Source organism: Crotalus tigris, unplaced genomic scaffold, assembly GCF_016545835.1.
Source record: "Crotalus tigris isolate CLP2741 ecotype Arizona unplaced genomic scaffold, ASM1654583v1 scf7180000019666.216954, whole genome shotgun sequence".
In the NCBI taxonomy this organism is placed as follows: domain Eukaryota; kingdom Metazoa; phylum Chordata; class Lepidosauria; order Squamata; family Viperidae; genus Crotalus; species Crotalus tigris.
In genome coordinates this window covers 14,433-28,308 of record NW_024097653.1, presented here as the reverse complement: position 1 = coordinate 28,308, position 13,876 = coordinate 14,433, and the positions used below count along the sequence as shown (strand labels likewise).

Sequence of the window (13,876 nt, the reverse complement as noted above, 5' to 3'; positions counted from 1 at the left end):
ATGTTTTGCTAGCTCTTCATGGACTTCTTCCAATTTATCACTCTTAATTACTTAGCCAAATGAGGAAGAAAACATTAAGGATTTATCTTTGTTCATGCTATGCAGTTTATGACTAATTTTACAGAGGAAATATATAAAACTGGATACAGAACTTTCCTTCACTGAGTAAACCATCTCTAGTTTGGACAACAGAAAAAATATAGTTTTTAAAATATCTGTACTGTTTCTAATATTTCCACATTCACATTTTTGCTTGAGATTCACAGTTGACAATCTACCTACTTGTATCAAGCAGAAGGTAAGCTAAGGAACTGCCATTTATCACTACTGCTATTCTTAAAATATTGTTTAGCAAAAACTTCTGTTATTTAAAGATGAATATAGATTACAGTTCTTAAAAACTTAAAAACCAAAAATAGCATTAAACTGTAGATGAAAATTGATGTATACATATTTTTCTCATCTATACTTTTATGTGCATTTTTATGTAGTATACAATTTTGTACATAATGTACATCCAAGCAGTGATTTTCTCTGATAATATATTCTATCTTTATTTTTGTAATATGAGATGTTTTCATGTTTTTTTCCCTATTAAAAAAACTCATTGTTATCAGCCATTCAGTTGTATCTGACTCTTGGCCACTTTATCAAGCAGCACTCTATCTTGCACCATCTCCTTCAGATCTTCCATGGTCATCCGGGAGTCAACCTCTATAGTCAGTGGGTTCCATTGATTATTTCCAGCATAATTGATTTTTTAAAGGGAGTCAGCTCACATGACATGGCCAAAATATGATAGCCTTTGTTTGGCAATCTTGGCTTCGTGTGATATTTTTGGTGACGCTCGGTTTGGGATTTCTTTATTTGTGATTTTTGCAGTTCATGGAATGTGTAATAGTAATCTCCCCACCACTACCATTATGATGAGGTATTATTGACAGTGCTTGTTTTATTAAAAAAAAAAGGTGCCGGAACTCACACACATCATACAACCCGCCTTGCCTACCCTATAAGGTTCTATCCAAAAAAGGTGCCGGAACTCCGTTCTGGGCGTTCTATGACAAAAAAAAAGCCCTAATTATTGAACTTTGTATGAGGAGTTGTATCAGTGTAAATAATTATATTTCAGATCAGGTGTGAATGGATTTCCATGCCTTAGTTATTAATGATCAAGTCCTATTAAATTTAATGGGATAGACTTTTGAGACAATACTTCTGTATTGCAGAAATAAAATTTAGGACTTAAAGGAATAAATTTCACCCAAGATGCCAATTATAGACAATATGAACAACAGAAAAGAACAATTTTCTCCTTCTATATGTGGTTGATTAAGTGAAGCAAGGACACAAAATAAAATTAAAAATAAAACATTTTAGTCCTGATCAATAGAGAATATAGTACTTGGCAGAGCCAAAAGCAAAGCTCCTTTGAGATATTTTATATGCATTAGACAGTAACAAGCATTGTGATATCATGTCAGATAATAAAAAATGAGGACAAAGAAACCAGTACCTTTGAAAAGTATATAATGTATTTATGTACTATCACATATTTTTTATGAAGCTCTCATTATGGTCAGGATTGGACAAGTAATTACTGCTTTCTGGTTTAAGACACAATACAACTTGGTCTAATGCCTACACTGCTGTTCTGTTATTGTATTGCTGAGCAGGGAAAAAAATAATCATTTCTCAGATGGCTTGATCTGAAAAAAGATTATCAATTACTCAGCTTACATGTTTGGCTTGCAGCACTTGGCTAAAAATCAGAGTATCATAACAATTAGAAAATAAAAATCTTGCTCATCCATGTTAATATTTGATCCAGCCAAAGGAAGAACTTCTGATTCATTTTCTCTATCTAGAGATGCTTGGCTTGGGGTTGGCCACAGATCTGATTCTTGGCCACAAATCTCAATCTGCTGTGAGAGATGAAATATATAGCATTTGTTCTAACAGAAAAATCCTGGATTATTTCTCTTTAGGAAACATTACCTAAGATGGTCATTTTTTTTGCTTTCATAATAATTGCATGAAGAAGAATAGTGACTAGTATTTTATATTCTGTATTACATTTATAATGTGAAACCAAGAATTTGATCTGTTAGAAACATAAGAAAAAAGTTCCATTACAGAGTATAATTACCTGTCATATCACAGTAAACTTTCAAAGGTCCCAGTGCACCACTGCCATCTGGATCTATCCAGTAAGAACCTGTTGTTTTACCCAAATGTTTATATGCTTCACAGGAGACTTCATAAAGAGCTGAAACAAACAAAACCAGTAATTCAAGTAAGTAACCTACTCAGAGATTTGGGAAAAGTACATTTTCAGAAAAAGTCATAACACTGTAAGAAAAGTTGTGAAAGAAGCATTGTAACACTCCATTACTTTCACTAGAAAATCGACATCAGATGTTTCCTATTAAGCAGCATATAAACAGGAAATTTTGCTTCAGTTGCTAAATAGAGATGGTCTGATGGGATCAGAAGATGTAGAATGTAGAATAGAAAAGAGCTGGAGATAGGGAGCCAATTCAGGAGAAAAGGAAATACTATGCGTTCAGCTGCTTATAACTGCATGCTTGTTTCATAACTGCAATAGTTATTCATTTGTTCCTTCCATTTTTTTATGTACTTATTAATAAATTTATTTGCCTTCCAATCTTGCCAGGATCTACTCTGGATGATTTACAACAGTAAAGTGGGAAAAATGTAAACATAATAAATAAACATAACAATATCAAGGCAATAAAATAATAAAAATAAACAAGGAAAATACCATAATATAGATGGAGGTAGAGCAGGAAGTGCAGGTGGGAGGAAGAGTCAACCCCAATCCAATAGCCAGTTCTAGTGCAGTACTTCCCTATTGGGTCCCCAATCCAACAGCAGAGTCAGGACTCCAGAACCTTGTAGATGATTAGGGGGGCAAACCTTACCCCAGAGGGCAGGATGTTCCAGAGGGTAGGTACTACAATAGCAAAAGCTCTTCTCTTAGATCCTCCCACCAACCAGGTTTCCTTGACTGAAAGGCTCCACAGCAGACCTCCTTTCTCTGCTATAGAGTTTAGGCATGGGATGATCCATCAAGTAATGGATGGGATGATCCATCAAGTAATAGTGACCCATGTCATGGAGGGCTTTGTAGATCATAAACAAAACCTTGATATGCACCCAGAAACAAATCAGCTGTCAAACCTGACTTGACTCTAGTTGCACTTGCTGTCCATCACAGTTTGCCAAACAACAAGTGAGAGGGATGAGCAAATTCCTAAGGGGGAAGGAAAGCTCTGGAATGCAAGATTGCCTTTGTTGCTGGTGAGATGTTAGACATCAAGGTCAGGTTATGAAATGTTTGAGTAGCACAAACAGTCTTTTCCCAAAACAAAAGAACTGAATCCAATTGATGAATTATAAACTGTGGGTGGTCCAGAGTGGGAACAGGGGTTTTACTTATGGGGCTTTCACAGGAAAAAAATCCCAGAATTGTCTTTGCTTCTACTGTACCTAGATGGATCTTTCAATAAAGCTATACTCTTGATAATTTACAAGAGCTGAGAGTTTCCTTAGTTGAATATGCCAAATGGGAGAGTTCTCATAGTAGTGCCTACCTGGACCCACCAGGAAGCCAAAGACCAAGATGTTGGCAGCAGGCAAAGAATCAGAGAAGAAACCAGAGGAGCCCCTGGCTTAAGAAGCCCCAGAGCCACTGCAGGATGGAACAGGGGCAGGCTTGCATCCCAAACTGAGTGTCAGGTACCAAGATCTCTATTGGGATTCTGTCATTCTGGTGGGAGGAGGGAACTTTGGGGCTTCTCTATGATATATCCATTTGGCTTTGTTCCTCTTTTACTTTGATGAATCTTCCTGGGAACTGGGGGAGGGAGGAGGCCATCTGGCTTATATCTTGCTGCAGAAGAGAAAGGTGCAAAGACCCAACAACATCTTCACAGGCATGCGAACAGACTCTGTTATCAGCTCCATTCCATAGTGGGGATTGGCTCATTTGAACTGACTGGATAAACTATTGGGGTGGGGTTTGCTTGAGCTCTTTTAATCTATTGATCTGAGAGGGAAACTGTCAGATCCTGCCTTCAATGCCTGCTATCAGCTTCTCCTAATAAAAGTTCCTTTTGGAATGAAACTGTTCCAAGAGTCCTGCTTTCTTGGGATGAGGTTTTGAAGTGGGTCCTTACATTAGGTAGGATCTGCAATATCAGTCAGCCTGGAAGGAAGGCCCTTACCAGGGGACTGCACAAACGATGTCTGAAATCAGCACGGAGGGGAGAACCTGCCATGGGGGGGGAGTTTTCCCACCAGGCAGGCCCCAGGAAATACAGCTCCCAGTCCTCAAGCTCCTCGAATGAGGTAGTAGTCGCTGAACGTTGAGACAGACCAAGGTGGTCAATGGACATTGGCAAGAAGGAAGACTGGGAGAAGAAAGCTAGGAAGGTGACCCTCAAGCGTGGCAGTCACCAGCTGGATTGGAAAGTCAAGAGGTTGCTTCGCTTCAGTGAAAATGAGGATAACAGGCCACCTGATTCCAACCAGTTCCTAGAGCAAGCTATTGATATGCTGAGAGTTGCCTTCAACTCCCTGAATGAAGAGAAAGCCGATCCATGCCAAGGCACCCAGGTTCACCTGAGAGGACAGAAGAAGGTGGGGTTGAGGCAGCAATCCTAGGAACTTCTGCTGGTACCATGGAAGCAACAATCATCACCGCAGCCACACAGTCACCCCTGGCTGGACTGCACCAGTTGATGGTGATGGACACCGACCAAGAAGTTCCTTCTGCTGGGTGTGAGGTATAGTGGAGAGCCACATCAGATGGTTTTTCTTGACTCAAGTCTTAAACTACATGGAAGAATATGGCCAAGAAATACCCAGCGATCGCGATTGGATAAGGATTGTACAGACGGCCCTAAATGGCAACAGTGCTGAATAGATGGTGGATCTCCATGATGCTGATGCACCAGAGCTGCAAAATTTCAACCAATTCATGGCAGCTCTCTGGAGACAGTTCAAAGACCCTTTTGGCTGGCCAGAAAGCCTGGGAGTGCAACAAGATTGTCAGACAAGGGCGACGGCCCGTAGCTGAATACATACAGAAATTCCAGCAAGCTGAACTGGCCTGGGATATCCTGGTAGGTCATTTCAAATACGGCCTAAATGATGTTTTGTATTATGCTTGCATCCCTCGGGGAGATCCTGACCAGCTCCAAGAGTAGTACATCTTAACTGAGGAAGCAGAAATCGATCATGCAGAAGGCAGTGAAGTGGAGGGGGGGGGATCCTGGGAAAAGTCACCAGCAGAGCCACCTCAAGAACCGACAAAACAAACCTCTACAACCCCAAAGGCAACGGGCTGTTTCAAATGCGGGAAGGATGGGCATCGTGCAGCTCTGGGCCACTCGAAAACTCCCAACAGGAAGCCTGATTGCACTGCCAGGGGGAAGCCTGGGAAAACTCCACCAAAACTGAAGGAGACAGTGATGAAAAGTGTGGAGTTTGTCAAGTTCCCGGACCTGTCAGGCCAGACAGGAGGACCTCCAGTCCAGCCAGGAGTATCCAATTCCTCAGAGGACAACTCAGAAGACTCTGGTAAGTGGACCCATCATGTCCCTCACCAGGACCATAGAACTGTTTAGCCCAGGGATGCTGGAGAAAGTTGCACTTAGAGCCCTGATAGATTCCGACTACACTCGCTGTCTTATAAGCCCAACCCTAGTGGGGAATTTAGGGATTCCAGTGAGAAAATGAAGGAGCAAATTTTGTTTGGTCCATTGCAGAGGGACACCAGCCACCCTTGCCATGTTACCCATCCAACTTATTATAGGGGATCGCGTAGAGACTCTAATGTTTGTAATGACCCCTGGAATGGAATGCCCACTCATGGGGTATGGCAAAGCTAACCAAGTGGAACTCGAGGGTGGACTGGAGAACAGGAGAACTAAGATTCCCAAAGGGACAGTAGAAGTGGAAGTCCTGGCTCAGACAAAAAAGAAAGGGGGGGGGTCTCCTGACAGTGTAGCAGCAGTGAGGGAGAAGGAATTGCAAGGCATACCAGAGGAATATCGGGATCTAGCTGAAGTATTCAGCGAAAAGAGATCTGATGAATTGTCCCCCACCGGCCCACAGATTGTGCTATTGAAATATTCTTGGGGGCAATATTACCTAAGCCAAAAATATACTTCATGACCCCATGTGAGCTAGAGGAATTACAAAAGTTCATAGACAAAAATCTGGAGAGGGGATTTATCCAACTAGTGAAGCCCAAAACTGCAGCCCCTGTATTATTTCGTGAAAAGAAATAATTACTATCTCTCTTTGTTTTATCTTTCTGCAGGTGGATCTTTCTTTTTCTTAAGGGGGGGTGGTGGAATGTCAGAACCCATTTCCTGCTGGGGGGGTTGGTTCTACCCTTTTCTGGTTTCTCTCTGTGGGTTCTGTCATTCTCCTGAGGGGGAGGGGAGAGGATCTATGGGGTGAATTATTTCTTTCGCTTCACTATAATGTATCCACTCTGCTGTTTCTATTTGCTTGCTCTTTGAACTGTTTCCCTTTGATGTCAACCTGGAGGGGAGAAAGGAATGTGCCTCTGGCCATCTGGCTTATATCTCACTGCAGAAGAGAAAGGTACGAAGACCCAACAACATCTTCACAAGCATGCAAACAGACTCTGCTATCAGCCTTGTTCCCACAGCAGACTTAACACCTGGGGATTGGCTCGTTTGAACTGACCGGATAAACTATTGGGGTGGGGTTTGCTTGAGGCTCTTTTAACCCATTGATCTGAGAGGGAAACTGTCAGATCCTGCCTTCCATGCCTGCTATCAGTTTCTCCTAAAAAAAGTTCCTTTTGGAATGAAACTGTTCCAAGAGTCCTGCTTTCTTGGGATGAGGTTTTGAAGTGGGTCCTTACAGAGAGGGTTATTTAGGGCTGATGCAAAAAAAAAATAATAAAAATATTGCCAGTTTATGACTGCAATTGAAATTTGTTCTTATCTTTCTTACAATATGTACCAAAGATAAAAATCAATATTTTGCTATCAGAAAGGGTCATAGAATTAAGGCTCTGTGCCCTCTACATTAGTAGTCATTCAATCAAATTACTCCCATGCCACAATAGACTAAGATTAGATTCTCAAGAAACTTAGTTTCTTATAGAGTGTCTCAGTTTTAGAAATCCTGTATATATAGCATGGATCTTTCTGGCCTAACTTCATTTATACACATCCATGTACCTTTTCTTATTAGCAGCATCTTCATCTTGAATTTCCAAGCCTGGTAGTTCTGGTTTGTCAGATTTGCAAATTAAATCTTTGTTGCAGCTGCATTACTGATCATTTTCTTTTATTCTGTTACAGCCCATAACCTGTTAGAAATTCTGTATATAGCCCTAGTCATCTGTGCCATGTATGAATGCAGTTTGAATGTTTTGTAGAGCTATATATACAGGACTTCTAACACTCAGAAAGAATTGTCTTTAAATATTCATTGGAAAAATTTGATATTACAGTAAAGAAGAATTCAAAGCAACATCAGAAAACGGTTTTACACTTAATGATTCTATTTAACAGACTTGATTAGAATAGTTTTTATTTTAGTCAAGCTAATTATTGCAAACTGCACTTATATTTCCATTGCTGTTTAAGCTTTATAAAGGAAGAGTAAGTGCTATTGCTCATACCCAAAAGAACAAAATCAGTAGATCTAAGATGGCTTTATATTCTCCATAGACTGATTGTGCACTATTTAGTTAGAATCCAAGGGTGAAATTTGCATATAAATCACAGAAAACAGCATATATACATTTGTTAACTCATCAGTCCCCAGCCTTTCTGGCTTGGCGGCCCAACAGGGGGGGAAATGGGATAGTTCCCTGTGAGTGGCAGGCATGCATATGCGAGCATGCATAGCTCTCCACCGCTTACACAAGGGGAATTTCACATGTGACTACAGGTGCCTGCTGCTTATGTGAAGGGAGTTTCACACGAATGCATGTGCTCACCCACTGCTTGCACAGCCCAGTTCCAAATAGGCTGCAGCTCAATAGTGGGTCACAGCCCAGGAGTTGGGGACCCCTATGTTAACTAATATGGATTTCAGCTGAAAAAAGATTTTTCCTCTATTGTTTTAAATTATATTATTGAAAAACTCAACAGTCAGATCATTTACTCTTTGCTGTTTTTGGCTGCTGATAGTATTATTTTGAGAAATTCTATATAATTAGTTTTACAAAGAGATATCTCGCATCATGAGATGACAGGCATATAAATTTGATAAATAAATAAAATAATGACTAATGCATGTAAATCAGATATTTGTGTTCAATGATTATTAATAATAGTAATTATTATTATTAATAATTAATAATAACCAGTCTGATTAATCAAGCCAAAGCTACAGTTTGGAAGTACTGCTAGGAAAAGGCAGTAAGAAGTACATTCTCTGTATTTTGGAAGCTAATTCAAATGATCCTGTAGTCACATAGCCTCAGTATGGAATGGGACATCTTGGCACCGCGATCCTGGTGCTACCATCTTGCCATGCTATATTGCCATGACCAGCTTGGCATAGCCATTTTGGCATAGTCATCTTGGCTCAGAAAAAAATTGTCACAGGAAACTTGCCATGGGACAAATCAATGTACCTCCTGCAGCATCCCCTGCAGCATCCCCTTCTGAACACAACATCAGAACAGGCCATGTCTTTGGATCGAGGTCTCCATATTTGCCTGCCATGAAGGTCTTCTGCCAGGACTGTGTTCAGTCATTTTTTTTTCCCGCAGACCCTTGGGGGAGGGTAACATCCATGTGGACCTTTCCTTCAGTGTGCTATGCTGGCCCTGACAGCTCCTGGGTAGAAGAGGGGCAAGCAGGACTGTGACAGTTCTCTGGCAACTGTCAATGACTCCCACTTAGTCTACCATTTATGGGGAGGGTTCATCTCCCTTCTCCAAAGGCTTCCTCAACCTGCTTTCTAGCACCAACTCTGTGGGGGAAAAGGGAATGGCTGAACATGGCCCAAGTACAAGGTCTTCCTGTCAGGTGAGCAACAGATGGGATATGCCTGTCATGCATGGGCATTGATGGTGACACTGCAGACAGCTGCATAGAGTGGATGTGCTCTTACCCGACTGACCAGGTGTACCCATGGGAGGCCAGACCTGGACCCAGAGATGTAGCTGTCTGTCAGTGTCTGTCTATTGTGAAGGGAGATGCCATGACAAATTTCCTATGGCAATTTGTTCTGCATTGAGATGGCAACAGTGAGATGGCCACACCAAGGTGGCTGAGGTGACATGGATGTGGCAAGATGGTGATTCTGAGATGTCATAGACCCACCTCAGTAATACCCAATCCTTGAAGTTAATTAGAGTAACAGATGCTACATTGTTAATTTTCTAAAAGAATGCATCAGAGACATTCTGAGGTACAATAAGCTTGCTTGTTGGAAATAGCTGCTATAGACAGAAAGATTGGCTTACCAATAGGATATTTAGGTTGCACACTTCACTTTACTTTATCCCTGAATTAAGGGGGAAGCAAAGCAGGTGCTTCTGCTTTTCTTCACATTTTTTCATCCACACTTCTGGCACTGCTATAGTGAGGCAACCTTTAGATTTACATAGTTCAGCAGAGGCAGAACAGATGGTACAATGAAGGACAAATTAAATGGCTGAGAGCAGATATCAGAGGATTTAAACATAGAGAGAGAATTTTCTGAGATTGTTTAATCTGATAACCTTGTTTCTAGTGTTAATAGGAAAAAAATCTTAAATAAATAAAAGGGTAAGCTAAGATCTGAGTAAAAAATATGAGCAAATTAGACATCTTGATTAAGTACAATATTGTGTAGATTATTTTTTAATGAAGTTTGTGAAAGTCAAACTCAAATATGGGAATATTATTTTTCTCATTCTTATGCTCTGGATATCAGGTCTTTGTCCAGGTATTGTCAAATACCCATTTTCTAAAGAAACTATTTTTCCCCCTGTGGTTAGGAAGTAGAAATCTTCATTTCTTTTATAAAATGCCTAACTTTTTTCTTTGCTCATTGATAGCATTGCTACTGAAAGGGACTGATGTCCTCTTTCAAATTTACTTGGATTGGAGCATATTAGAACATGGGTTTTCATAATTCATTTAAACAAAACAAAACAAAACAGCTTCCAGATATCAACTGAGGGGACTCACTCCTTCTATTGTTATCTTAGAAAAATTGTTATGCAACACCTAAGTGAAAGTGGATGGCTGAATGTTTTAGAGATTTTTTTTCCATAGTTCATACGAATCTTTATGCAAAGTGTCACTCTAGAGAAAGCTAATCTACTTAATTTTATTTAGTGAAGTTTTAAAATTCATCACATATTCTTCTATTTTCTCAAGTAATAGTTTCAGTAAGTACAAATGTCAGGCTACATAAATTGCTTGTGTTAGGACTGCTGTGTTGTTTCTAGCTTGCTTACAGTTGCAAGTGGGAGGGGAAAGATTTTGAATACACAGATGGATTCTATGTGGATGGGAACCGAGGTCATTGAAGAAATGTTGTGGCAAACAGGGACCTTTTCCTCATAACAGCCACCTGAGGATTAATTGGACAATGTGACTTGAACTGTCAAAGAGGGGAGGGAAAGTTTTACTCTTTTAATTATCCTTTTTCCCAGAGCTGGTTTTCAACTCTTTAGTGCCAATATGCTGTACCCAATAAAGTTTTGCATTAGAGATCTACATAACTCTGGTGAATTTATTTCATAGGGATCCTTAGCCAGAACCTTGACAATAAAAGAGTAGGACCACAATAGTTAAACGCTAATCAAATACATCTGCTGGAGTCAAAGTACCCATAGCATGCACATTATATGCTATGTTATTTATACATTTTGAGTTTTTTTGATTAGTAAATCTGGAAATATTTTTTCAAGTACAACAATTAGCCTATTATCCACAGTAAAGATAATGTGTAATGAAAAGAAGATGTGACTCACATTTTTTCTTCCTAAAAGTACTTCTGGATGTTATAAACTCAACATTAGACCTATGGATGAGATTGCTTCTGTGGGGTGTCTTCCTACTCACTGACCCCGAGTGCCTCCCTAGTATACTAAGATGAAACAAGTGAAAAATTTCCTAGAGTGATGATGGTATAAGATTAGAATTGATCATATTGGAGTTTATTGGGAAAGCAAACACTTTCCCTCTGGAGAATGGAAGCTTCAAGAGGCCATGATCTCTTTTGCCCATAATTGGTGTTTGAAGTTGCATGAGATCATGGACCCCAGAAACTTCCATTGTCAGTGTGAAAAGCATTTCCAAACCAACTATCCTCTTCCTCAAAGGGAAAGAAACTGTGGCAGAGAGGAGACAAATCTTTGCACATTAAGTGAGTCTGGTGCGGCAGGAAGGGAAGGGAAAACATGAGGTATCGTAGTGGGTCGGGGAGACCTTCGGGGCCTGTTCCATCAGCAGACTCCATTCAGTTGTAACTTGAGGACTACTTGTACTTAAGAAAATGTATACCACACAGATTCTATGGTCACTTCTGCGAAAGGATAGATTTCTAGAGGTCATGCTCTGAAGGCTTTTCTTATCTTATCTGAGGTACCATAGTATTAGAATTAGAATTTAATTATATTGAATTGAAATCCTGTCTTTTTGTTTCTGGGAGATTTCATAATCTGTTTTGGAAAAAACATTTCTGGATGTTGCACTTATAATTATAACATGGCCTGATAAGTTTCCTCGGCTTAAAGGTTCATAAGGAGGAGGAAAGAGTAAGATTCTGTTTATCAAAATGCTGCTGTTTAATTGAAGCATTTCATGAAATCTCACTTTGGAAGGAATTGGGTCTCTAAACAGCAAAAAAATGATATTAAGACTTATTGTAAAATGATTCAATTCTTTAGTAGCATACACGTAGATATATAGGAAATTTCAGCATGTGTGAAAGCAAAGCTTGTTTTGCTACAGATTCTCACATGACACAGGCATCTGTAAGCCTTTATAATAACAATGGTTGAAAAATAGAGCAATAGCTTTTAAATTCCTGTTCTAGCAGTACCTAAACCAAGAAGTGTATTATTGCACCTGACAATTTTTTCCTTGGGTAAAACATTAAATTTCAGTGAAGTGATGTTTTCCCAAGATCAGTTTTAACTAGTAAACATTTAAAAACTGTCTAATTTTCAACTAATGTATAGTATGATTAAATTGATTAATTTAACATCACTATTTAAATGTAATTCAAATAAAATTGAACTTTTTTATTTATGAGACAAGATTTGTAATTTTGGGTTCTTACTCTTTTGTCTATATTCCAGCATTAATATAGATATGTTTTTCCTTTGATTTTGATAAGTGCAAAATTGTAAGTTTACATAAATGATTGATCCAATCTATTTGCAGGTGCTGTCAGCATCCTGTACAAAACATCAGCCTTTGACAAGTTAAATAGTTGTGCTTGGGAGAGGGGTTTTTCCTCATTTTTCTTATTTCAGGCTTTGAATATGTGTCTGGCTAAAGGGACTGACACAGATGGACCGATAGTGATGCCTAATCATGTGAGCAATTGCCCAGAGTCTCTGGGAGTCAGGCATAAATTTAATAATAAAAATAGCTCTTCTATGGATACTACATGTCATGGTAGAAGGACTTGTGATACTCTGATGAGATTGAGAGCTATACTGATAGTAGTGTATTCTACCAGAAAAATAACCCATGCCACATAGTTCCCTATGTGTACCCATTTCCATAGTAAGAACACAGAAGAAGAATCCTGTACTGTATTCATCATTACCCATGTCAACAAAGATCATGTCAAGTCTTAGAGTTCCTGGACATCTTTTGCAAGTGGGCAGTAGGCTCGGGAACTATGGCATGTGTAAAAGCATGCACTGGCTAAGTATGTACAAGACAGCCAAGAACAAGTACTGATACAAGTTAAAAATGAGAACTTACCAAATATACAAGACACAAAACATGAATATTAAAATAATGTTATAATTTTGTACAGAATGCTGGCAAGTAAAAGCATTGCAAGATGAATTTCTATAAAAGATCAAGAAGGAAGTGGATAAAGAAGTGGCAATGACTTACAACTGGACTGTTATAAAGAGAAAAGTGTAAAAAAGAAAAAGCTATTCAAACTAATGCAATCAAGGTCAGAATTTAAAAAAAAATCATCAACTGACTCAAAGTATAAATAATGCAAAGAAGCAGAAGAAATAGTAGGCATAGTTCATAGAAATAATGTATTATGCTTAAAATATTCCAAAAAATTCAATTTAAAAAAATGCATGTTTATTTTTTAAAAAAGTTTTATTAGATTTTGTAGGATTAGGGATAAAGTGGGATCAGGATTAGGGTTAGGATTTAGGCTGGGGTTGGGGTCAGGGTTGGGGTTAGGGCAGGGTTGGAGTCAGGATTGGGGTTATCCCGCAGTAACATTTTCAATATTTAGCAAACAGAATATTTAAATAATAATTAATATAATAATAGATAACAATAGTAAATACAATTAGTTATCATAGGCAGTATTAATTAATCAATCCATAAAATCCTTCTTACTAATATGTATTCAGAATTACATATCACATTCCTTTATCTTTAATTTGTTTTTCTAGCCATTGATAATAGTTACCCCATGTTCTAAAGTAAACTGAGTCTTCTTTCTCTTTAATCTCTAAAGTCAATCTATCCATTTCTGCACATTCTAAAATTTTCTTGATTAATACTTCTTCAGTTTGTATGTTTTCATTTTTCCAATACTGGGCAAATACGATTGTTACTGCTGTTAGTACATGTAGTATTAGATATCCGCTATCCTCCTCATAGTTAGCTCCTATTATTTCTAACAAAAACAATTCTAG

At 38.8% G+C, this 13,876-nt stretch overlaps 1 protein-coding gene across 1 annotated transcript in view; it reads right to left on the bottom strand.

The window, feature by feature from the left end:
• Window positions 1–13,876, bottom strand: part of LOC120317498 (contactin-associated protein-like 2) — a gene marked incomplete at its 5' end in the record, with an annotated part of 175,978 nt that overhangs the window by 152,033 nt on the left and 10,069 nt on the right. Inside the window, one exon of the mRNA XM_039364145.1 lies at window positions 2,150–2,269. Coding sequence (XP_039220079.1) covers window positions 2,150–2,269 — 120 coding nt within the window. The remainder of the gene's footprint in view (window positions 1–2,149; window positions 2,270–13,876) is intronic.